Here is a 27,500-nt window from a genome sequence, read left to right on the forward strand (position 1 = left end):
GGACCCCAAACTTCCCTTTCCCGAGCAACATTAACCAGCTCCGACTGGGGATCCCGAGGCGTTCCCAGGCCAGGTTGGAGATATAATCCCTCCACCTAGTCCTGGGTCTTCCCGAGGCCTCCTCCCAGCTGGACGTGCCTGGAACACCTCCCTAGGGAGGCGCCCAGGGGCATCCTTACCAGATGCCCGAACCACCTCAACTGGCTCCTTTCGACGCAAAGGAGCAGCGGCTCTACTCCGAGCTCCTCACGGATGACTGAGCTTCTCACCCTATCTCTAAGGGAGACGCCAGCCACCCTCCTGAGGAAACCCATTTTCGCCGCTTGTACCCTGGATCTCGTTCTTTCGGTCATGACCCAGCCTTCATGACCATAGGTGAGGGTAGGAACGAAAACTGACCGGTAGATCGAGAGCTTTGCCTTCTGGCTCAGCTCTCTTTTTCGTCACAACGGTGCGATAGATTGAATGCAATACCGCACCCGCTGCGCCCGATTCTCCGACCAATCTCCCGCTCCATTGTCCCCTCACTCGCGAACAAAACCCCAAGGTACTTGAACTCCTTCACTTGGGGTAAGGACTCATTCCCTACCTGGAGAAGGCATTCCATCGGTTTCCTGCTGAGAACCATGGCCTCCGATTTAGAGGTGCTGATCCTCATCCCAACCGCTTCACACTCGGTTGCGAACCGATCCAGTGAGTGCTGAAGGTCGCAGGCCGATGATGCCATCAGGACCACATCATCTGCAAAGAGCAGCGATGAGATCCCCAGCCCACCAAACTGCAACCCCTCCCCACCCCGACCACGCCTCGATATCCTGTCCATAAATATTACAAACAGGATTGGTGACAAAGCACAGCCCTGGTGGAGGCCAACCCTCACCTGAAACGAGTCCGACTTACTACCGAGAACCCGGACACAGCTCTCACTTTGGTCATACAGAGATTGGATGGCCCTGAGTAGAGACCCCTCACCCCATACTCCCGCAGCACCTCCCACAGTATCTCCCGGGGACCCGGTCATACGCCTTCTCCAAATCCACAAAACACATGTAGACCGGTTGGGCATACTCCCAGGCTCCCTCCAGGATCCTTGCGAGAGTGAAGAGCTGGTCCGTTGTTCCACGACCAGGACGGAATCCGCATTGTTCCTCCTCAACCCGAGGTTCGACTATCGGCCGAACCCTCCTTTCCAGCACCTTGGAGTAGACTTTACCAGGGAGGCTGAGAAGTGTGATACCCCTATAATTGGCACACACCCTCTGGTCCCCTTTTTAAAAAGAGGAACCACCACCCCAGTCTGCCACTCCTTTGGCACCGTCCCAGACTTCCACGCAATGTTGAAGAGGCGTGTCAACCAGGACAACCCCTCCACACCCAGAGCCTTGAGCATTTCTGGACGGATCTCATCAATCCCGGGGCTTTGCCACTGTGTAGTTGTTTGACTACATCAGTGACTTCCGCCTGGGAAATCGACGACAATCCCCGTTATCCTCCAGCTCTGCCTCTAACATAGAGGGCGTATTAGTCGGATTCAGGAGTTCCTCAAAGTGCTCCCTCCACCGCCCTATTACCTCCTCAGTGGAGGTCAACAGTGTCCCATCCTTACTGTACACAGCTTGGATGGTTCCCCTTCCCCTCCTGAGGTGGCGAACAGTTTTCCAGAAACACTTTGGTGCCGACCGAAAGTCCTTCTCCATGTCTTCTCCAAACTTCTCCCACACCCGCTGCTTTGCCTCTTTCACGGCAGAGGCTGCAGCCCTTCGGGCCCTTCGGTACCCTGCAACTGCCTCCGGAGTCCTCCGAGATAACATATCCCGGAAGGACTCCTTCTTCAGTCGGACGGCTTCCCTGACCACTGGTGTCCACCACGGTGTTCGTGGGTTACCGCCCCTTGAGGCACCTAAGATCCTAAGACCACAGCTCCTCGCCGCAGCTTCAGCAATGGAAACTTTGAACATTGTCCACTCGGGTTCAATGCCCCAGCCTCCACAGGGATGCACGAAAAGCTCCGCCGGAGGTGTGAGTTGAAAGTCTGTCGGACAGGGGCCTCCTCCAGACGTTCCCAATTTACCCGCACTACACGTTTGGGCTTACCAGGTCTGTCCAGAGTCTTCCCCACCCCTGACCCAACTCACCACCAGATGGTGATCGGTTGACAGCTCTGCCCCTCTCTTCACCCGAAAGTGTCCAAAACATACGGCCTCAGATCAGATGAAACGATTATGAAATCGATCATTGACCTTCGGCCTAGGGTGCTCTGGTACCAGGTACACTTATGAGCATCCCTATGTTCGAACATGGTGTTCGTTATAGACAATCCATGACTAGCACAGAAGTCCAACAACAAACAACCACTCTGGTTTAGATCAGGGAGGCCGTTCCTCCCAATCACGCCCTCCAGGTGTCTCCATCATTGCCCACGTGCGTTGAAGTCCCCCAGCAGAACAATGGAGTCCCCCACTGGAGCCCCATGCAGGACTCCAGTCAAGGTCTCCAAGAAGGCCGAATACTCCGAACTCCTGTTTGGTGCATATGCACAAACAACAGTCAGAGTTTTCCCCCACAACCCGCAGGCGTGGGGAGGCGACCCTCTCGTCCACCGGGGTAAACTCCAACACAGCGGGCGCTCAGCCGGGGCTTGTGAGTATCCCCACACCGCCCGGCGCCTCACACCCTGGGCAACTCCGGAGAAGAAAAGAGTCCAACCCCTATCCAGGAGTATGGTTCCAGAACCGAGACTGTGCGTGAGAGGTAAGCCCCACCAGATCTAACGGTAGCGCCCACCTCCCGCACCAGTTCGGCTCCTCCCCCCCAGAGAGGTGACGTTCCACGTCCCCAGAGCCAGCGTCTGCCGCCCGGGTCTGGTCCGTCGAGGCCCCTGACCTTCACTGCCACCCATGTGGCATCGCACCCGACCCCAACGGTTCCTCCCACAGGTGGTGGGCCCATGGGCTGGAGAGATGGGAGCCACGTAGCTTGTTCGGGCTGTGCCCGGCCGGGCTCCGTGGCAAACCCGCCACCAGGCGCTCGCCGACGAGCCCGCCGTCTGGGCCTGGCTCCAGACGGGGCCCCGGGCTTCCTCCGGGCAGGGTCACTCCATCTCTACCTTGCTTCTTCATTGGGGTTTTGAACCATTCTTTGTCTGGCCCCTCACCTGAGACCACTTTGCCTTGGGAGACCCTACCAGGAGCACAAAGCTCCAGACAACACAGCCCTCAGGTTCACAGAGACACACAAACCTCTCCACCACGATAAGGTGATGGTTCACGGAGAAGGCCAAAAAAAAAAAAAAAAAAAAGTGACAAAATAAAATTACAAATCTTTTTTTTTTTTTTTTTAAAGGCTGAAAAAGAGACCAAAAAATATCGGAAAAAGAATTACTCGGCTGCCATGTTTGATTAATAGCTGCTTTAACATACATGTTGGCAGCGAAAACATCTCAACTGTAATCATAAAGGAGCACATCATTCAGAGCTCAAACAGACGCTCCAGTAAACTCCAGATGGGGACGGATTATTGGGAGAAACGCTGACATCACTCGGCCGAGGACCAATCAGCTGCTGCTGCTGCTGCACGCTAACACAGCGACTATAACTGCCCCTTTTAGGGTTCAAATCCCCAAAATATCCACCTCATTACAGTCTGAGACTCTACAGCTGGAGGTATTACATCTAACCTACAGCTGTTCTGATGATGAGTGTGTGTGTGTCTGTGTGTGTGTGTGTCTGTGTGTGTCTCTGTGTGTGTGTGTGTGTGTCTGTGTGTGTCTCTGTGTGGGCGTGTGTGTGTCTGTGTGTGTGTGTGTCTCTGTGTGTGTGTGTGTGTGTGTGTGTGTGTCTGTGTGTGTGTGTGTGTCTGTGTGTGTGTGTGTCTCTGTGTGTGTGTGTGTGTGTGTGTGTGTGTGTGTGTCTGTGTGTGTGTGTGTGTGTCTGCGTGTGTGTGTGTCTGCGTGTGGGTATGTCTGTGTGTGTCTCTGTGTGTGTGTGTGTGTGTGTGTGTCTGTGTGTGTCTCTGTTTGTGCGCGTGTGTCTGTGTGTGTGTGTGTCTCTGTGTGTGTGTGTCTGCGTGTGTGTGTCTGTGTGTGGGTATGTCTGTGTGTGTCTCTGTGTGTGTGTCTGTGTGTGTCTCTGTGTGTCTCTGTGTGTGTGTGTCTGTGTGTGTCTCTGTTTGTTCGCGTGTGTCTGTGTGTGTGTGTGTGTCTCTGTGTGTGTGTGTCTGCGTGTGTGTGTCTGTGTGTGGGTATGTCTGTGTGTGTCTCTGTGTGTGTGTGTGTCTCTGTGTGTGTGTGTCTGCGTGTGTGTGTGTGTGTGTGGGTATGTCTGTGTGTGTGTGTGTGTGTGTGTGTGTGTGTGTGTCTGTGTGTGTGGGTATGTCTGTGTGTGTCTCTGTGTGTGTGTGTGTCTGCGTGTGTGTGTCTGTGTGTGGGTATGTCTGTGTGTGTCTGTGTGTGTGTGTGTGTGTGTGTGTGTGTGTGTGTGTGTGTGTGTGTGTGTGTGTGTGTGTGTGTGTGTGTGTGTGTTTGTGTGAGAATCAAGGAGGAAGTCGCTCCAAGTTTAATAACACTCATCAGCTGATTCGGACCACATCAGACCAGCAGAAACCTCCCGTAACGTACCTCTGTGTTCAGCAACACCTTCCCGTGTGTAACCATAACAACCAGATGAGTATTTCGGCGTGCCGTCCCGGGGGTGCGCTGCGTCCCGGGGGTGCGCTGCGTCCCGGGGGTGCGCTGCGTCCCGGGGTGCGCTGCGTCCCGGGGTGCACTGTGTCCCGGGACACCTCGTTAACGGTGAGGCTGCAGCGCCACAGCTTGTGTTAGCTGATAGGCTTCAGAATACTTTATGTTAGTGTTACACAGGATGGGCCAGGCTGAGAATGACTGCTCACTACACTGGGGGAGGGTGTGTGTGTGTGTGTGTGTGTGTGTGTGTGTGTGTGTGTGTGTGTGTGTGTGTGTGTGTGTGTGTGTGTGTGTGTGTGTGTGTAGGGGGGCGGGGCACTGGCCAAAACAAACTTGGCCAGTGCAAACCCACAGAAAAAAAGCTATTATATTTCATGTGCGTTTGTGTCTCTTTGTGTGTGTGTGTGTGTGTGTGTGTCTCTATGTGTGTGTGTGTGTGTGTGTGTGTCTCTATGTGTGTGTGTGTCTCTGTGTATCTATGTGTGTATGTCTATGTGTGTGTGTGTCTCTATGTGTGTGTGTGTGTGTGTCTCTATGTGTGTGTGTGTGTGTCTCCATGTGTGTTTGTGTGTCTCTATGTGTGTATGTCTGTGTGTGTGTGTCTCTGTGTCTCTATGTGTGTGTCTCTATATGTGTGTGTGTGTGTGTGTGTCTCTATGTGTGTGTGTGTGTGTGTGTGTGTGTCTCTATGTGTGTGTGTGTGTGTGTAGGGGTGGGGGGTAGGGGGCACTGGCCAAAACAAACTTGGCCAGTGCAACCCCACAGAAAAAAAGCTATTATATTTCATGTGCGTTAGTGTCTCTATGTGTATATATGTGTGTGTGTGTGTGTGTGTGTGTGTGTGTGTGTGTGTGTGTGTGTCTCTATGTGTGTTTGTGTGTCTCTATGTGTGTGTGTGTGTCTGTGTCTCTCTGTGTGTGTGTGTGTGTGTGTGTGTGTTTCTATGTGTGTGTGTCTCCATGTGTGTTTGTGTGTCTCTATGTGTGTGTGTGTGTGTGTCTCTATGTGTGTGTGTGTGTGTCTCCATGTGTGTTTGTGTGTCTCTATGTGTGTGTGTTTGTGTGTGTCTCTATGTGTGTGTGTGTGTGTGTCTCTATGTGTGTATCTCCTCCTCAGTGACTCCCTGTGATGGAGAGAAAAGGACTTTTAATTAAGTATCTACCAAAATACAAATCTCAATAGCTCGGGAAATAATTGTGCATCCCTCATTAAGCATTCAGACCGGGCAATTACCCCCCTTTAGCCCTGGGAGCGGGGGGGGCAGTGTGTGTGTGTGTGTGTGTGGGGGGGGGGGGGGGGGTATTATAAATGACTGTTCAGTAATTGGAGCCAGCAGCCAGCGAGACAGCGAGATGAACTGAATTACACGATGTCATTAAAACAAATACGTCAAAGAATTATCGGACGGAAAATAAATGGACTGAAAGATAGTCTGTCATCACTTCAATATTAACTAGTAATCAGATTACTGCTGGGACCAGTAATCAGATTACTGCTCGGACCAGTAGTCAGATTACTGCTGGGACCAGTAATCAGGTTACTGCTGGCACCAGTAATCAGATTACTGCTGGGACCAGTAATCAGGTTACTGCTGGCACCAGTAATCAGATTACTGCTGGGACCAGTAATCAGGTTACTGCTGGCACCAGTAGTCAGATTACTGATGGGACCAGTAGTCAGATTACTGCTGGGACCAGTAGTCTGATTACTGATGGGACCAGTAGTCAGATTACTGCTGGGACCAGTATTCAGATTACTGCTGGGACCAGTAGTCTGATTACTGATGGGACCAGTAGTCAGATTACTGCTGGGACCAGTAATCAGATTACTGCTGGGACCAGTATTCAGATTACTGCTGGGACCAGTAGTCTGATTACTGATGGGACCAGTAGTCTGATTACTGATGGGACCAGTAGTCAGATTACTGCTGGGACCAGTAATCAGATTACTGCTCGGACCAGTAGTCAGATTACTGATGGGACCAGTAGTCTGATTACTGCTGGGACCAGTAGTCTGATTACTGCTGGGACCAGTAATCAGATTACTGCTGGGACCAGTAATCAGGTTACTACTGAGACCAGTAATCAGATTACAGCTCGGACCAGTAGTCAGATTACTGCTGGGAGGACCAGTAATCAGATTACAGCTGGAAACAGTAGTCAGATTACTGCTGGGACAAGTAATCAGGTTACTGCTGGGACCAGTAATCAGGTTACTGCTGAGACCAGTAATCAGGTTACTGCTGGGACCAGTAATCAGATTACTGCTGGGACCAGTAATCAGTTTACTGCTGGGACCAGTAGTCAGATTACTGCTGGGACCAGTAATCAGTTTACTGCTGGGACCAGTAGTCTGATTACTGCTGGGAGGACCAGTAATCAGATTACTGCTGGGAGGACCAGTAATCAGGTTACTGCTGAGACCAGTAATCAGGTTACAGCTGGGACCAGTAGTCAGATTACTGCTGGGAGGACCAGTAATCAGTTTACTGCTGGGACCAGTAGTCTGATTACTGCTGGGATAAGTAGTCTGATTACTGCTGGGACCAGTAATCAGGTTACTGCTGGGACCAGTAATCAGGTTACTGATGGGACCAGTAGTCTGATTACTGATGGGACCAGTAATCAGGTTACTGATGGGACCAATAGTCTGATTACTGATGGGACCAGTAGTCTGATTACTGATGGGACCAGTAATAAGGTTACTGCTGGGACCAGTAATCAGGTTACTGATGGGACCAGTAGTCTGATTACTGATGGGACCAGTAGTCAGATTACTGCTGGGACCAGTAGTCAGATTACTGCTGGGACCAGTAATCAGGTTACTGCTGGGACCAGTAATCAGGTTACTGCTGGGACCTGTAGTGAGATTACTGCTGGGACCAGTAGTCAGATTACTGCTGGGACCAGTAATCAGGTTACTGCTGGGACCAGTAATCAGATTACTGCTGGGACCAGTAGTCAGATTACCACTGAGACCTGTATTGAGATTACTGCTGGGACCAGTAATCAGATTACTGCTGGGACCAGTAGTCAGATTACTGCTGGGACCAGTAATCAGATTACTGCTGGGACCAGTAGTCTGATTACTGCTGGGACCAGTAATCAGATTACTGCTGGGACCAGTAATCAGATTACTGCTGGGACCAGTAATCAGGTTACTACTGAGACCAGTAATCAGATTACAGCTCGGACCAGTAGTCAGATTACTGCTGGGAGGACCAGTAATCAGATTACAGCTGGAAACAGTAGTCAGATTACTGCTGGGACAAGTAATCAGGTTACTGCTGGGACCAGTAATCAGGTTACTGCTGAGACCAGTAATCAGGTTACTGCTGGGACCAGTAATCAGATTACTGCTGGGACCAGTAATCAGTTTACTGCTGGGACCAGTAGTCAGATTACTGCTGGGACCAGTAATCAGTTTACTGCTGGGACCAGTAGTCTGATTACTGCTGGGAGGACCAGTAATCAGATTACTGCTGGGAGGACCAGTAATCAGGTTACTGCTGAGACCAGTAATCAGGTTACAGCTGGGACCAGTAGTCAGATTACTGCTGGGAGGACCAGTAATCAGTTTACTGCTGGGACCAGTAGTCTGATTACTGCTGGGATAAGTAGTCTGATTACTGCTGGGACCAGTAATCAGGTTACTGCTGGGACCAGTAATCAGGTTACTGATGGGACCAGTAGTCTGATTACTGATGGGACCAGTAATCAGGTTACTGATGGGACCAATAGTCTGATTACTGATGGGACCAGTAGTCTGATTACTGATGGGACCAGTAATCAGGTTACTGCTGGGACCAGTAATCAGGTTACTGATGGGACCAGTAGTCTGATTACTGATGGGACCAGTAGTCAGATTACTGCTGGGACCAGTAGTCAGATTACTGCTGGGACCAGTAATCAGGTTACTGCTGGGACCAGTAATCAGGTTACTGCTGGGACCTGTAGTGAGATTACTGCTGGGACCAGTAGTCAGATTACTGCTGGGACCAGTAATCAGGTTACTGCTGGGACCAGTAATCAGATTACTGCTGGGACCAGTAGTCAGATTACCACTGAGACCTGTATTGAGATTACTGCTGGGACCAGTAATCAGATTACTGCTGGGACCAGTAGTCAGATTACTGCTGGGACCAGTAATCAGATTACTGCTGGGACCAGTAGTCAGATTACTGCCGGGACCAGTAGGTAACATTAGCCTACCGTTAGCTAGTTAACACTAAACCTGACAGCAGGTAACGTTAGCCTACCGTTAGCTAGTTAAGGTATTGTTAGCATACCGTTAGCTAGTTAACACTATACTTGGCAGCAGGTATTGTTAGCATACCGTTAGCTAGCAGCTGGAGTAAACACAGTTAAAATGCTGACAGCTAAACGGTGTTAATGTTTGTCTGTATTTCAGGACTCCAACAGCGCGACGTACAGTCTGCTGCTGCCGTTGTCTGAAAAACAACATATGGTGCGTTCACTAGACACTCGCCTCGACAGCCTCATGCTGCATTCAAAGTTATTGTAAAATACCCTTTTCCCATCTAGGTTGTTTTTATTATTGATATCAGATCACTTTTTTGTTCCTTTTTTCAACATTTTGTCTGTTTTGGGGCTTTTTTTGCGTCATTGAACGTTTTTTGGCTTTTTTTTTACAATATCAGATTACTTTTTTGTCCCTATTTCAACATTTTGTCTCTTTTTTGACTTTTTTTTGTTGCTTCAAATGTTTTTTTTGTTGCTTTTTTTTGACATTAGTAATTACTTTTTTGTCCTTTTTTAACTTTTTGTCTATTTTTGGGCTTTTTTTGACAATATCAGATAATTTTATTGTCCTCTTTTCAACATTTTGTCTATTTTTTTGGCTTTTTTTGACGATATCAGATCACATTTTTGTCCCTATTTCAACGTGTCTCTTTTTTTACTTTTATTGTGTCTTTCAACATTTTTTGGGCTTTTTTGACAATATCAGATCTTTTTTGTCCCTTTTTTCAACATTTTGTCTTTTTTGGCTTCTTTGGTGTTGTCCATGCTTTTTGTTCACAAAATCAGATCACTTTTATGTCCCTTTTTTCAACATTTTGTCTATTTTTGGGCTTTTCTTGTGTCTTTGAACGTTTTTTTGCTTTTTTTTGACGATATCAGATTACTGTTTTGTCCCTATTTCAAAATTTTGTCTGTTTTTAGACTTTTTTTGTGTCTTTCAATGTTTTTATTAGTAACATTTTGTCTATTTTGTTTTTTGACAATATCAGATCACTTTTTTGTCTTTTTTTCAACATTTTGTCTATTTTTGTCTATGTTTTGTTGCTTTCAATGTTTTTTGTGGCTTTTTTGACAATATCAGATCACCTTTTTATCATTTTTTCAACATTTTGTCTTGTTTTTTGCTTTTTTTGTGTCTTTCCATGCTTTTTGTGGCTTTTTTTTGACAATATCAGATCACTTTTATGACACGTTTTTCAAAAGTTTGTCTATTTTTTCCAACATTTCTGCTCTTTGTCTCTTAAAATAAACCTTCTGCAGATGAATGTTGGACAGACTTGAAGACTTTAGGACGCTCTGACTCTCTGAATGTCCTTCTCATTTGTCCTGCTCACTTCTTTAAAGGCTCCGGTCGACCTTTTACCCAATCCCCCCCCCTCCAGATGTTCAGCCCAGCGCTGATGAATCTGCAATTATTGATGGCTTCATATACGCAGTGAACTTCTCCAATTGCACGGTAATTGTAAAAGAAGTCATATGCATAAAATTAATTATACGGCGCAATAAGGCCCATAAATCAGCTCACTATCAATTCAGCCGGAGATGTTTCAGGCGCACGCCGCTCGCCAGAGTTCAAGGTAAAAAAGGAAATTCCCTTTTTTAAAACCAAATCAGGGAAGTAATCAGTCAGAGAGACAAAGACTTGTCTCACACAAAGGCTTTTACTCTGGCGGGGGCTCTATATCTGGAACAAGATATGAGCTCTTATTCTGGCGGGGTCTCTATATATCAATATCTGGAACAAGACATGAGCTTTTACTCTGGCGGGGTCTCTCTCTCTATATATATATCAATATCTGGAACAAAACATGAGCTTTTACTCTGGCGGGGTGTCTATATATCTCTATCTCTGGAACTAGATATGAGCTTTTACTCCTGCGGGGACTCTATTTATCCCTGAAATCACCATCACCAAACCCACCAGACTCCATGTAAATAATCAGGACTTTTAGCGTGTATAGAGCCAGCATATCTCCACCAGACTCCATGTAAATAATCAGGACTTTTAGCGTGTATAGAGCCAGCATATCTCCACCAGACTCCATGTAAATAATCAGGACTTTTAGCGTGTGTAGAGCCAGCATCTTTCTACCAGACTCCATGTAAATAATCAGGACTTTTAGCATCGTAAAACACACTTCATTCAAAGAGGAGAGAAACTAAATAAAACTATCAAAAGCCGTCTTGGTTCATCTTTCCACTGTTCCAACAATCACCACTCTGGTTTGGTTGAAATAAACCCTTAATTCACCCATTTACATGTGGAGATATGCTGGCTCTATACACGCTAAAAGTCCTGATTATTTACATGGAGTCTGGTGGAGATATGCTGGCTCTATACACACTAAAAGTCCTGATTATTTACATGGAGTCTGGTGGAGATATGCTGGCTCTATACACGCTAAAAGTCCTGATTATTTACATGGAGTCTGGTGGAGATATGCTGGCTCTATACACGCTAAAAGTCCTGATTATTAACATGGAGTCTGGTTGAGATATACTGGCAGTTATTCTAAGAGCCCCTACAGTTAATCTAAGGACCCCCCTACAGTTAATCTAAGGGCCCCCCTGTTGTAAATAAATAAATTAAGGGCCCGATAATGAACAGGTGTAATAGTTGTCGGCTCTGTGATTTACACGCAGCGAGTAATTAACAGGTCAGAGACACAACACACAGCTGTTCAGGTGGGGTGGGGCAGGCAGGTTAATTAATTAAGTGATTTTGGGGGGGCCCCAAGCAGCGGGTCACAACACCGACAGATGCCCTATTACGATGTTAATGACGTCGGGGGCCGGGTCAGGTAATCATATTCAAAGCTTTCTGTTAGATAACAATCAGACTGCCACACGGTACTGGAGTCTCCCGGGGTCCCTGAAGGCCCCACCCCTGTTTAAACTGGGCGCTGGAGTCTCCTGGGGGTCCCTGAAGGCCCCACCAGTGTTTAGCCTGGGCGGTGGAGTCTCCTGTGGGTCCCTGAAGGCCCCACCACTGTTTAGACTGGCGTTTTGGAGTCACTGGGGGTCCCTGAAGGCCCCACCACTGTTTAAACTGGGCGCTGGAATCTCCCGGGGTCCCTGAAGGCCCCACCACTGTTTAGACTGGCGTTTTGGAGTCACTGGGGGTCCCTGAAGGCCCCACCACTGTTTAAACTGGGCGCAGGAGTCTCCTGGGGGTCCCTGAAGGCCCCACCACTGTTTAAACTGGGCGCTGGAGTCTCCTGGAGGTCCCTGAAGGCCCCACCACTGTTTAGACTGGGCTTTTTGGAGCCACTGGGGGTCCCTGAAGGCCCCTTGGAGCGATCAATGATGTGCTCTGCCGTGCAGCACGCGCCACAGATCCTCCTATCGGACATTAATCTGTTAATCTGAGCGCGGAGTGAATGGGACGACACTGATGCATTCTGGGATAGGAGAAAAGAGCACGCCGCATTCAGTGTCAAACGGGAAAAAAGAGTTCAAAACAACTAGTAAAAAATGCATAAAATAATCCCCCCCAAAAAAGGAGAAAACTATACTTTTTTCAATAATTAAATAAAATGCAATGACACATTGTGTGTGTCTGTGTGTGTGTGTGTGTATATATCTCTGTGTGTGTGTATATATCTCTGTGTGTCTGTGTGTGTGTGTGTCTCTGTGTGTGTGTATATATCTCTGTGTGTGTGTATATATCTCTGTGTGTGTCTGTGTGTGTCTCTGTGTGTGTATATATCTCTGTGTGTGTGTATATATCTCTGTGTGTGTGTATGTATCTGTGTGTGTGTGTGTGTGTGTCTCTGTGTGTGTGTATATATCTCTGTGTGTGTGTATATATCTCTGTGTGTGTGTATGTATCTCTGTGTGTGTCTGTGTGTGTCTGTGTGTGTATATATCTCTGTGTGTGTATATATCTCTGTGTGTGTCTGTGTGTGTGTGTGTGTGTGTGTGTGTCTCTGTGTGTATATATCTCTGTGTGTGTGTATATATCTCTGTGTGTTTCTGTGTGTGTCTGTGTGTGTGTCTGTGTGTGTGTATATATCTGTGTGTGTGTATGTATCTCTGTGTGTGTCTGTGTGTGTCTGTGTGTGTATATATCTCTGTGTGTGTGTATATATCTCTGTGTGTGTGTGTGTGTGTCTGTGTGTGTGTGTGTGTCTCTGTGTGTGTATGTATCTCTGTGTGTGTCTGTGTGTGTCTGTGTGTGAATATATCTCTGTGTGTGTGTATATATCTCTGTGTGTGTCTGTGTGTGTGTGTGTGTGTGTGTGTGTCTCTGTGTGTATATATCTCTGTGTGTGTGTATATATCTCTGTGTGTGTGTATGTATCTCTGTGTGTGTCTGTGTGTGTCTGTGTGTGTATATATCTCTGTGTGTGTGTATATATCTCTGTGTGTATGTATATATCTCTGTGTGTGTGTATATATCTCTGTGTGTGTCTGTGTGTGTGTGTGTGTGTGTGTGTCTCTGTGTGTATATATCTCTGTGTGTGTCTGTTTCTGTGTGTGTGTGTGTGTCTGTGTGTGTGTGTGTATTGTGTGTGTGTGTGTGTGTGTGTGTGTGTGTGTGTGTGTGTGTATATGTCTCTGTGTGTGTCTTATTTGTTGAATGCCTGGACAGTCTTTCTCTGCTGCCGATGGATACGTTTATATATATATATATATATATATATATACATATATATACATACATATATATATATATATATATATATATATATATATATATATATATATAGCGCATATATATGTACAAGTAGATGGAGGGGGGGGGTGAAAGGCCAGTGATGTGGAGAAGATGGAGAGAGCTGACCGAGAGGCCAGGAAGTCAGATGGTCAGGATGGAGAGGTGGGTGTGTCAGCAGCACCTGAAGCCTGCAGGATGTCACAAGATCCCAAACATTAAACCGAGAGGCCAGTTTAATGAAGGTAGAGAGACTCTATCAAGATGGATCATTCACATAGTAAATTAAACCAGTTCAGGGTCCTCACTTCTACTGACAGAGATGGAGAGCAGACACACACACACACACACACACACACACACACACACACACACACACACACACACACACACACACACACACACACACACACACACACACACACACACACACACACACACACACACACACACACACACACACACACACACACACACACACACACACACACACACACACACACACACACACACACACACACACACACACACACACACACACACACACACACACACACACACACACACACACACACACACACACACACACACACACACACACACACACACACACACACACACACACACACACACACACACAGACACACACACACACACACACACACACACACACACACTCATAAACACACACACACACACACACAGAGACATACACACACACACACAGATAGATACACACACACACAGACACTCACACACACAGACACACACACAGACACAGATACACACACACACACACACACACACACACACACACACACACACACACACACAGAGACATACACACACTGTGTGTCTGTGTGTGTCTGTGTGTGTGTGTACCCGACACCGGATAAGCGGACGAAGATGGATGGATGGAAAAAATTTACAATTGTATTTTAAAAGATAAGCGCTAAATTAACATTATAAAAAAATAAAAAAAATAATAAAAAAATTAACAACTCAACTAACGTCATAAAAGGGTGTATTAAAAATAAATAAAAATTAAAACGTTGGATATAAAACATGTCGGAAAAATGTAAGAAAAATTTACAAAAAAGTAAAAAATATAAACATTAAAAACAGAGAAAAAAAACGCTAAATAAACGTCATGAAAAGGCGTTGAAAAAATAATAACACAATTAAGATAAATAAACAAATAATTAATAAAAATAATTAATAAAAATAAAAATGTTGAAAAAAGCGCTAAATAATATATAAAAGAGATACATATAGCGCTATACATATATATATATTAAAAAAATAAACAAAATAAAAAAGTTATAAAAAAAATACGTGTTGAAAAATTTAAGAAAAATCTACCAAAAAAATAAAAATAAAAACGGTGAAAAAAGCACTAAATTAACGTCATAAAAAGGCGTCGAAAAAAAGCTATACATATATATTAAAAAATTTATAAAAATAAAAACGTTATAAAAAAATACATGTGTTGAAAAATTTAAGAAAAATCTACCATAAAAATAAAATAAAAATAAAAACGTTATAAAAAAAATACGTGTTGAAAAATTTAAGAAAAATCTACCAAAAAATAAAAATAAAAGCACAAAATTAACGTCATTTAAAGTCGTCGAAATAAATAATAAAAAAACTTAAGATAAATAAACAAATAATTAATAAAAAAATTAATAAAAATAAAAATCTTGAAAAAAGCGCTAAATAAACGTCATGAAAAGGCGTGAAAAAAAGGTAAAAAAAATAAATAAAAAAAAAAACGTTATAAACAAAATACATGTGTTGAAAAACTTAAGAAAAATATACCAAAACAAATAAAATAAAAAACGGTGAAAAAAGCACGAAATTAATGTCATAAAAAGTCGTAGAAAAAAAAGCTATATATATATATATATCCATCCATCCATCCATCTTCGTCCGCTTATCCGTGTCGGGTCGCTGGGGAGCAGCTCCAGCAGGGGACCCCAAACTTCCCTTTCCCGAGCAACATTAACCAGCTCCGACTGGGGGATCCCGAGGCGTTCCCAGGCCAGGTTGGAGATATAATCCCTCCACCTAGTCCTGGGTCTTCCCCGAGGCCTCCTCCCAGCTGGACCTCCCTCCACCTAGTCCTGGGTCTTCCCGAGGCCTCCTCCCAGCTGGACCTCCCTCCACCTAGTCCTGGGTCTTCCCGAGGCCTCCTCCCAGCTGGACCTCCCTCCACCTAGTCCTGGGTCTTCCCCGAGGCCTCCTCCCAGCTGGACCTCCCTCCACCTAGTCCTGGGTCTTCCCCGAGGCCTCCTCCCAGCTGGACGTGCCTGGAACACCTCCCTAGGGAGGCGCCCAGGGGGCATCCTTACCAGATGCCCGAAACCACCTCAACTGGCTCCTTCGACGCAAAGGAGCAGCGGCTCTCCGAGCTCCTCACGGATGACTGAGCTTCTCACCCTATCTCTAAGGGAGACGCCAGCCACCCTCCTGAGGAAACCCATTTCGCCGCTTGTACCCTGGATCTCGTTCTTTCGGTCATGACCCAGCCTTCATGACCATAGGTGAGGGTAGGAACGAAAACTGACCCGGTAGATCGAGAGCTTTGCCTTCTGGCTCAGCTCTCTTTTTCGTCACTGGCGGTGCGATAGATTGAATGCAATACCGCACCCGCGCCCGATTCTCCGACCAATCTCCCGCTCCATTGTCCCCTCACTCGCGAACACAACCCCAAGGTACTTGAACTCCTTCACTTGGGGTAAGGACTCATTCCCTACCTGGAGAAGGCATTCCATCGGTTTCCTGCTGAGAACCATGGCCTCCGATTTAGAGGTGCTGATCCTCATCCCAACCGCTTCACACTCGGTTGCGAACCGATCCAGTGAGTGCTGAAGGTCGCAGGCCGATGATGCCATCAGGACCACATCATCTGCAAAGAGCAGCGATGAGATCCCCAGCCCACCAAACTGCAACCCCCCCCCACCCGACTACGCCTCGATATCCTGTCCATAAATACTACAAACAGGATTGGTGACAAAGCGCAGCCCTGGCGGAGGCCAACCCTCACCTGAAACGAGTCCGACTTACTACCGAGAACCCGGACACAGCTCTCGCTTTGGTTGTACAGAGATTGGATGGCCCTGAGAAGAGACCCCCTCACCCCATACTCCCGCAGCACCTCCCACAGTATCTCCCGGGGACCCGGTCATACGCCTTCTCCAGATCCACAAAACACATGTAGACCGGTTGGGCATACTCCCAGGCTCCCTCCAGGATCCTTGCGAGTGAAGAGCTGGTCCGTTGTTCCACGACCAGGACGGAATCCGCATTGTTCCTCCTCAACCCGAGGTTCGACTATCGGCCGAACCCTCCTTTCCATCACCTTGGAGTAGACTTTACCAGGGAGGCTGAGAAGTGTGATACCCCTATAATTGGCACACACCCTCTGGTCCCCCTTTTTAATATATATATATATATATATATATATATATATATATATAAACGTTTTAGAAAAATTTTAAGACTTGAACAAAAAGAGAAAAAAAAAAAAAATCTTAAAATCTACAATAATCTTAATTATATAAATCTTAAATCTAGCGCTGAAAGCTGAGAGCTGATTGGTGGAGACTCTGGAGGCCGAGCGGCTGAAAGTCACATTAACCCTCGCTGGTCGTCCTGCTGCTGCTCCATTCATCATTAGCGCCTGACCGTGCACGGAGCGCCTGACCGTGCACGGAGCGCCCGCCCCCCCCCGCCGCCCGAACCATTCATCACCGCGGCGACGCTGACAGTGACGGATGGGTCGGCCTCGCGGCCGCCACTCTGCTCACCGCGCGCCGCCGCAGACTGACAGCTGGAGCAACGTGTCAAGTGGCCGAGAGACTGCGGCCATTAATAACCTCCGTCACATGACCGCCTGGGCGTTGGGGGGGGTGTCACGGCGAACGGGGCCGACAGTCACGGACGCCTGATCTTTAATCAAGTGCGCGCCGGGAATGATGGGTAATGAATATATCGCTCACAGATTGGAAGGTGTGCAGCGAGAAAACTGGGGAAGGGATGGGAGGGGGGGGGGGGATGAAAGGATGACCCATCTGATGCTCAGGGGGGAAGGGGGGGGGGGGGGGGTGACCCCGGGAGTGGGCGCGCTCGCCACATCTGAGCACGTGTAATGTGTCGTTCATTCAGTGAGAGAGATCGTAATCATGAGAGGAGCTCCGCTCGATGAGGCTCGACAGCCCTGAAGTCATCCAGCCAACCAGACCCCCCCCTCAACCAGACCCCCACCCCCTACCAAACCCCCACCAACAAGACCCCCACCAGACCCCCCTTTATCACCGTTTTATACAACCAGACCCCAGAGACAATTTATAAAGGTTTTATCCAACCAGACTCCTGTTAATTTATAAAGGTTTTATACAACCAGACTCCTGTTAATTTATAAAGGTTTTATACAACCAGACTCCTGTTAATTTATAAAGGTTTTATACAACCAGACTCCTTTATAATTTATAAAAAGGCCAAAAAAGTTTGACAATAAGGTAACAAAACAGGTGACAAAAACGTGGAGAAAATGTGGAGAAAACAGCAACAAAAAGGCAGCGAGAAAGTCAACAAAACTGCGTCAAGTCAATTTAGTCAAAGTCAATTTATAAAGGTTTTATACAGCCAGACTCCTGTCAGTTTATAAGGGTTAAATATATTCAGCCAAGGGTACAAAAAGGCAAAAAAAGGCCAAAAAAAGTGACAAAAATGTGACAAAACCGTGATATGGGGCGAAAAAGGCAACAAAAAGGCGACAAAAAGGCGACAAAAACATGGCCGAAAGGCTAATAAGGGCTTAAAAAAGGTGACAAAAATGTGGCAAAGGGGCGAAAAAGGCAACAAAAAGGCAGCGAGAAAGTCAACAAAAACGTGACAAAAACGTGGCAAAGGGGCGATAAAGTGTCTAAAAGGTGACAAAAAAGGTGACAAAAAAGGTGACAAAAACGTGGAGAAAATGTGGCGAAAAAGGCAACAAAAAAGGCAGCGAGAAAGTGACAAAAAGGCAACAAAAAACGTGGCAAAAACGTGGTAAGAGGGGACAAAAAGGGCTAAATATAGTTGATATGTAGAGGTGGTTTAGATTGTGTGAGAGGAGAGATGTAGGTCACTGAGAGGTTTCACACTAAACTAAACTAACGACGACAAACTCAGACTTTCTTCACTTGATCTTTTAAACTGACAAACATCAAATATGTAATTCATGGCTCAATTCAAACAGGATCTAGACATAATATGTCAATTTATAAGAGTTTTATACAACCAAGGGTACTAAAAAGCAGCAAAAAGTCGACGATAAAGGCGACAAAAAGGCGAAAGGACTTTGCCTCTCTGTAATAAAAAGTCCAGTAAAGGTGACCTATACTGAGCAGGTAAAACTGTTGCTGCAGTAAAGCAGTGTCTCTATATGTCTCTATGATAAAAAGTCCAGTAAAGGTGACCTATACTGAGCAGGTAGTTGCTGCAGTAAAGCATGGGAGGTCTTCCATGAAGCCGTGATGAAGACAGGAGGAAGAGTACTACTTAAAAAGTCTCCAGACGAGCAGAAAACCAACTAAAGCCTGGAGGTCAAACAGCCCTCCAACGTGAGGATTAAAATCTTGAAGAGGAGTGTAAAAGCGAGCGGATATGACATGGTCTGGTGATGAAGAAGAAGCATTAACGTTGCGTTGCCTTTCACCTCTCCTTGGGCTCCCAGCTGATGTATGCAGATCAGCTAGGAGGCCATTGTGTCCAGATCAGCCTTTAATCCAATTCTACACAGCAATCAAAGATGCATGAACCAGGCCCATTATGAGGCATCAAAAAGTCAACAAAAAGGCAGCAAAAAAACAACCGACAAAAAGGCAACAAAAAGCATGGAGTGGAGTGTGGAGTGTGGAGTGTGAAAGTGAGCGGATATGATGTGGTCTGGTGATGAGGAAGAAGCATTAACGTTACGATGCCTTTCACCTCTCCTTGGAGAGCTGATGTATGCAGAGCAGCTAGGAGGCCACTGTCTCCAGATCAGCCTTTAATCCAATTCTACACAGCAATCAAAGATGCATGAAAAAAGGTCAGCAAAAAGGCAACAAAAAGACAGCAAAAAGGCAGCAAAAAGGCCACAAAAAAGACAGCAAAAAGGCCGCAAAAAGGCAACAAAAATTCGACAAAAAGGCCACAAAAAGGCAACAAAAAGGCAGCAAAAAGGTAACAAAAAGGCCACAAAAAGGCAACAAAAAGGCAGAAAAAAGGTAACAAAAAGACAGCAAAAAGGCAACAAAAAGTCAACAAAAAGTCAGCAAAAAGGCAACAAAAAGGCAGCAAAAAGGCAGCAAAAAGGCAACAAAAAGTCAATAAAAAGGCAGCAAAAAGGCAACAAAAAGGCAACAAAAAGGCAACAAAAATTCGACAAAAAGGCCACAAAAAGGCAACAAAAAGGCAACAAAAAGGTAACAAAAAGGCCACAAAAAGGCAACAAAAAGGCAGCAAAAAGGTAACAAAAAGACAGCAAAAAGGCAACAAAAAGTCAACAAAAAGGCCACAAAAAGGCAACAAAAAGGCAGCAAAAAGGTAACAAAAAGGCCACAAAAAGGCAACAAAAAGGCAGCAAAAAGGTAACAAAAAGACAGCAAAAAGGCAACAAAAAGTCAACAAAAGGTCAGCAAAAAGGCAACAAAAAGACAGCAAAAAGGCAGCAAAAAGGCCACAAAAAAGACAGCAAAAAGGCAACAAAAAGTCAACAAAAAGTCAGCAAAAAGGCAACAAAAAGGCAGCAAAAAGGCAGCAAAAAGGCAACAAAAAGGCAACAAAAAGGTTACAAAAAGGCCACAAAAAGGCAACAAAAAGGCAGCAAAAAGGTAACAAAAAGACAGCAAAAAGGCAACAAAAAGTCAACAAAAAGGCCACAAAAAGGCAACAAAAAGGCAGCAAAAAGGTAACAAAAAGTTGACAAAAAAAGCAACAATAAGGCAGCAAAAAGGCAACAAAAAGTCGACACAAAGGCAGCAAAAAAGGCAGCAAAAAGGCAACAAAAAGTTGACAGAAAGGGCAACAAAAAGTCGACAAAAAAGCAACAAAAAGGCAGCAAAAAGTCGACAAAAAGGCAGCAAAAAAGAGGTAAAAAGGCAAGAAAAAGGCAACAAAAAGTTGACAAAAAAGCAGCAAAAAAGGTAACAAAAAGTTGACAAAACAAAGCAAGAAAAAGGCAAAAAAAGGTCGACAAACAGATATGTCGTGACGTGGAGTGTGAAAGCAAGCGGATATATCATGACATGGAGAGAGAAAGCGAGTGGATATATCGTGACATGGAGTGTGAAAGCGAGCGGATATATTGTGACGTGGAGTGTGAAAGCAAGTGGATATATCATGACATGGAGAGAGAAAGCGAGAGGATATATCCTGACGTGGAGTGAGAAAGCGAGCGGATATATCGTGACGTGGATTGTGAAAGCGAGCGGATATATCATGACGTGGAGTGAGAAAGCGAGCGGATATATCGTGACGTGGAGTGTGAAAGCGAGCGGATATATCGTGGCGTGGAGTGTGAAAGCGGCGGATGTATCCTGGCGTGGAGGGAGAAAGCGGCGGATATATCATGACGTGGGTGAGAAAGCGGGAGGATATATCATGACGTGGAGTAAGAAAGCGGCGGATATATCGTGACGTGGGTGTGAAAGCAAGCGGATATAGCGTGAGGAGGCGGATATATCCTGACGTGGAGTAAGAAAGCGGCGGATAAATCCTGGCGTGGGAGAAAGCGAGCGGATATATCATGACGTGGAGTAAGAAAGCGAGCGGATATATCGTGACGTGGAGTGTGAAAGCAAGCGGATATATCATGACGTGGAGTGAGAAAGCGAGCGGATATATCATGACGTGGAGTAAGAAAGCGAGCGGATATATCGTGACGTGGAGTGTGAAAGCAAGCGGATATATCATGACGTGGATTGAGAAAGCGAGCGGATATATCACGACGTGGAGTAAGAAAGCGAGCGGATATATCATGACGTGGAGTGTGAAAGCGAGCGGATGTATCCTGACGTGGAGTGAGAAAGCGAGAGGATATATCCTGACGTGGAGGGAGAAAGCGAGCGGATATATCATGACGTGGAGTGAGAAAGCGGGAGGATATATCCTGACGTGGAGTAAGAAAGCGAGCGGATAAATCCTGACGTGGAGTGAGAAAGCGGGAGGATATATCCTGACGTGGAGTAAGAAAGCGAGCGGATAAATCCTGACGTGGAGTGAGAAAGCGAGCGGATATATCGTGACGTGGAGTGAGAAAGCGAGAGGATATATCCTGACGTGGAGTGAGAAAGCGAGCGGATATATCATGACGTGGAGTAAGAAAGCGAGCGGATATATCGTGACGTGGAGTAAGAAAGCGAGCGGATATATCGTGACGTGGAGTGTGAAAGCAAGCGGATATATAATGACGTGGAGTGAGAAAGCAAGCGGATATATCGTGACGTGGAGTGTGAAAGCGAGCGGATATATCATGACGTGGAGTGTGAAAGCGAGCGGATGTATCCTGACGTGGAGGGAGAAAGCGAGCAGATATATCATGACGTGGAGTGTGAAAGCAAGTGGATGTATGCTGACGTGGAATAAGAAAGCGAGCGGATGTATGCTGACGTGGAATAAGAAAGCGAGCGGATATATCGTGACGTGGAGTGTGAAAGCGGCGGATACATGCTGGCGTGGGTAAGAAAGCGGCGGATAAATCCTGGACGTGGGGAGAAAGCGGGAGGATATATCCTGGCGTGGAGAAAGCGGGAGGATATATCGTGGCGTGGAGGGAGAAAGCGGGAGGATATATCCTGGACGTGGAGTAAGAAAGCGGCGGATAAATCCTGGCGTGGGTGAGAAAGCGGGAGGATATATCCTGGCGTGGAGTAAGAAAGCGGCGGATAAATCCTGGCGTGGGGAGAAAGCGGCGGATATATCATGACGTGGAGTAAGAAAGCGGCGGATATATCATGGCGTGGGTGAGAAAGCGAGAGGATATATCCTGGCGTGGAGTGAGAAAGCGGCGGATATATCATGGCGTGGAGTAAGAAAGCGGCGGATATATCGTGACGTGGAGTGTGAAAGCAAGCGGATATATCATGACGTGGAGTGAGAAAGCGGCGGATATATCATGACGTGGTAAGAAAGCGGCGGATATATCATGACGTGGTGGGAGAAAGCGAGAGGATATATCCTGGACGGGGGTGAGAAAGCGGCGGATATATCATGACGTGGAGTAAGAAAGCGGCGGATATATCGTGGACGTGGAGTGTGAAAGCAAGCGGATATATCATGGCGTGGAGTGAAAAGCGGCGGATATATCATGACGTGGAGTAAGAAAGCGGCGGATATATCGTGGACGTGGAGTGTGAAAGCAAGCGGATATATCATGACGTGGAGTGAGAAAGCGAGCGGATATATCACGACGTGGAGTAAGAAAGCGAGCGGATATATCGTGACGTGGAGTGTGAAAGCGAGCGGATATATCATGACGTGGAGTGTGAAAGCGAGCGGATGTATCCTGACGTGGAGGGAGAAAGCGAGCAGATATATCATGACGTGGAGTGTGAAAGCAAGCGGATGTATGCTGACGTGGAATAAGAAAGCGAGCGGATGTATGCTGACGTGGAATAAGAAAGCGAGCGGATGTATGCTGACGTGGAATAAGAAAGCGAGCGGATATATCATGACGTGGAGTGTGAAAGCGAGCGGATATATCATGACGTGGAGTAAGAAAGCGAGCGGATAAATCCTGACGTGGAGTGAGAAAGCGGGAGGATATATCATGACGTGGAGTAAGAAAGCGGGAGGATATATCGTGACGTGGAGTAAGAAAGCGGGAGGATATATCATGACATGAGAGAGAAAGCGGCGGATATATCATGGCGTGGAGTGAGAAAGCGGCGGATATATCATGGCGTGGAGTAAGAAAGCGGGAGGATATATCGTGACGTGGAGTGAGAAAGCGAGCGGATATATCATGACGTGGAGTAAGAAAGCGGGAGGATATATCGTGACGTGGAGTAAGAAAGCGGGAGGATATATCGTGACGTGGAGTAAGAAAGCGGGAGGATATATCATGACATGGAGAGAGAAAGCGAGCGGATATATCATGACGTGGAGTGAGAAAGCGAGCGGATATATCATGACGTGGAGTAAGAAAGCGGGAGGATATATCGTGACGTGGAGTGAGAAAGCGAGCGGATATATCATGACGTGGAGTAAGAAAGCGAGCGGATAAATCCTGACGTGGAGTGAGAAAGCGAGCGGATATATCATGACGTGGAGTAAGAAAGCGGGAGGATATATTGTGACGTGGAGGGAGAAAGCGGGAGGATATATCATGACGTGGAGTGTGAAAGCGAGTGGATATATCCTGACGTGGAGGGAGAAAGCGAGTGGATATATCCTGACGTGGAGGGAGAAAGCGGGAGGATATATCGTGACGTGGAGGGAGAAAGCGAGCGGATATATCGTGACGTGGAGTGTGAAAGCGAGTGGATATATATCATGACGTGGAGAGAGAGAGCGAGCAGATATATCGTGACATGGAGTATTAAACGAGCGGACATATCGTGACGTGAAGTGTGAAAGTGAGCGGATATGATGTGGTCTGGTGATGAGGAAGAAGCATTAACGTTATGATGCCTTTCAGCTCTCCTTGGAGATCAGCTAGGAGGCCACTGTTTCCAGATCAGCCTTTAATCCAATTCTACACAGCAATCAAAGATGCATGAACCAGGCCCATTATTCGGGGGGGCTGGGGGGGGCGTTCTGCATGTCATTATTCAGGGGGGGGTGGTGGGGGTAAGAAAGCTGTTTTTAATGAGATTCCACAAAGCTCCAAATCAGGCCGTCCCAGCATGCATCCTGGCTAATTCACTTAATAATCCATCCAAAGACAATCGCTAACTGTTTGTTCTCTTGACAACATGCTGCGATTTCAACCTTCACACACACACACACACACACACACACACACACACACACACACACACACACACACACACACACACACACACACACACACACACACACACACACACACACACACACACACACACACACACACACACACACACAGACACTCAAACACACACACACACACGCAAGCAAGCCGTCCTTTATGAAACAGAAAGTAAATATGATATTCAGTTACTGCTTTATACAGACAGAGAGAGAGACAGAGAGAGAGAGAGAGAGAGACAGAGAGAGAGAGACAGAGAGAGACAGAGAGAGAGAGAGAGAGACAGAGAGAGAGAGACAGAGAGGGAGAAAGTAAATATGATATTCAGGTATTGCCTTATAGAGACATTGAAGGCATTTCATAATTTCTCTCTGTCTCCTCCGTGGGAACATTTATTTCTGTATCAACAGGTTGACATCGATAAAGGCCCAGCTAGTGTTTGGCCCTGTTCTCTCTGACCACTAAGTGACTGTTTTGGGGTTTTATGTCGACCCTCCAGAAAAACAAGGTGGGATTTGAATGTGGGTACACACACACACACACACACACACACACACACACACACACACACACACACACACACACACACACACACACACACACAGACAAAAACACACACACGGACAAAGACACATGCACATAGGTACACTCAGGCACACACACAGACACACATAGACACACACACAGACAGACACACACACACACACACACAGACAGACAGACACACACACACACACACAGACAAAGACACACACACGCACACAGACACACACACACACACACACACACACACACACACACACAGACAGACACACACACACACAGACAACGACACACACACACACACACACACACACACACACACACATAGACACACACACAAACATACACACACACAGACAGACACACACACACACACAGACACACACACAAACACACACACACACACACACACACATGAAACTCAGTGTCCCGGATGACGGGACCCTCCCCCGTGAAACGAGCCGACACAGTGTTCCACTTTGTGTCCGAGAGGCACAAGCCTGAGAGATCACACACACACACACACACACACACACACACACACACACACACACACACACACACACACACACACACAGACCACCTGTCAGCTCCTTCCTTTAACTCAACTCTCCCATCTGTTGACGCTCTTTTTGTGCGCTCAGCGATGCAGCTGCAGAGCTCCGCCCCCTCCTGCTGTTATTCTAATACTATTACTAACCACTGATTTATTCATTGGCTTTACCAGGCCTCTGTCTCTGCCCCCCCCCCCCAGACATTAACACACCCATCTGAACCCTCAGGCCCACGCTTCACGCTCGCCTTTCACTGCTCGACACATCGCACCCGCCCCTTTCTCTCTGTCCGCCCAGACCTCCCAGCATCCAGCTGTCACTCTCCAGAGACCCACACATGTAGTCCCAGACCAGCCCCATCCACCAATCAGGGAGGCTGGTCCTGAGACATGTAGACCAGCCCCATCCACCAATCAGGGAGGCTGGTCCTGAGACATGTAGACCAGCCACATCCACCAGTCAGGGAGGCTGGTCCTGAGACATGTAGACCAGCCACATCCACCAGTCAGGGAGGCTGGTCCTGAGACATGTAGACCAGCCACATCCACCAGTCAGGGAGGCTGGTCCTGAGACATGTAGACCAGCCACATCCACCAGTCAGGAGGCTGGTCCTGAGACATGTAGACCAGCCACATCCACCAGTCAGGAGGCTGGTCCTGAGACATGTAGACCAGCCACATCCACCAGTCAGGAGGCTGGTCCTGAGACATGTAGACCAGCCACATCCACCAGTCAGGGAGGCTGGTCCTGAGACATGTAGACCAGCCCCATCCACCAATCAGGGAGGCTGGTCCTGAGACATGTAGACCAGCCACATCCACCAGTCAGGAGGCTGGTCCTGAGACATGTAGACCAGCCACATCCACCAGTCAGGGAGGCTGGTCCTGAGACATGTAGACCAGCCACATCCACCAGTCAGGGAGGCTGGTCCTGAGACATGTAGACCAGCCACATCCACCAGTCAGGGAGGCTGGTCCTGAGACATGTAGACCAGCCACATCCACCAGTCAGGGAGGCTGGTCCTGAGACATGTAGACCAGCCACATCCACCAGTCAGGGAGGCTGGTCCTGAGACACATGTAGACCAGCCACATCCACCAGTCAGAGAGGCTGGTCCTGAGACATGTAGACCAGCCACATCCACCAGTCAGGGAGGCTGGTCCTGAGACATGTAGACCAGCCACATCCACCAGTCAGGAGGCTGGTCCTGAGACATGTAGACCAGCCACATCCACCAGTCAGAGAGGCTGGTCCTGAGACATGTAGACCAGCCACATCCACCAGTCAGGGAGGCTGGTCCTGAGACATGTAGACCAGCCACATCCACCAGTCAGGGAGGCTGGTCCTGAGACATGTAGACCAGCCACATCCACCAGTCAGGGAGGCTGGTCCTGAGACATGTAGACAACCTGCAGGCAGGGGACAACACAAAACTAACACAAAATGATGCAAAACTACTGCTGGTACGGCTGGTCTCATGTATATCTGTGGTTCTGGTGCTGGATGGATGGAGTCCATCATGACTTAGATCATGTAACATAAGTGTGTGTGTGTGTGTGTGTGTGTGTGTGTGTGTCTCTGTGTGTGTGTGTGTGTGTCTGTCTGTCTCTGTGTGTGTCACCTTGTGTGTGTGCAAATGATGCAAAACTAACACAAAATGATGCAAAACAAACATAAAATGATGCAAAACTAACAAAATGATGCTAATCAAACATAAAATGATGCAAAACTAACACAAAATGATGCAAAACAAACATAAAATGATGCAAAACAAACATAAAATGATGCAAAACTAACACAAAATGATGCAAAACAAACATAAAAG

The 27,500-nt window shown here is 47.0% G+C and overlaps 2 protein-coding genes across 2 annotated transcripts in view; one reads left to right on the top strand and one right to left on the bottom strand.

Annotated features, from left to right (window-relative positions):
• Positions 1-8,884, bottom strand: part of LOC114570572 (ice nucleation protein-like) — a 13,733-nt gene extending 4,849 nt beyond the window's left edge. Inside the window, exons 1-2 of the mRNA XM_028600895.1 lie at positions 6,184-8,884; positions 4,616-4,795 (exon numbers count right to left, since the gene is read on the bottom strand). Coding sequence (XP_028456696.1) covers positions 4,616-4,795; positions 6,184-8,884 — 2,881 coding nt within the window. The remainder of the gene's footprint in view (positions 1-4,615; positions 4,796-6,183) is intronic.
• Positions 1-27,500, top strand: part of LOC114570782 (uncharacterized) — a 645,073-nt gene that overhangs the window by 207,705 nt on the left and 409,868 nt on the right. The window lies entirely within an intron of this gene.

Source organism: Perca flavescens, chromosome 16 (genome assembly GCF_004354835.1).
Source record: "Perca flavescens isolate YP-PL-M2 chromosome 16, PFLA_1.0, whole genome shotgun sequence".
Taxonomy (NCBI): Eukaryota; Metazoa; Chordata; class Actinopteri; order Perciformes; family Percidae; genus Perca; species Perca flavescens.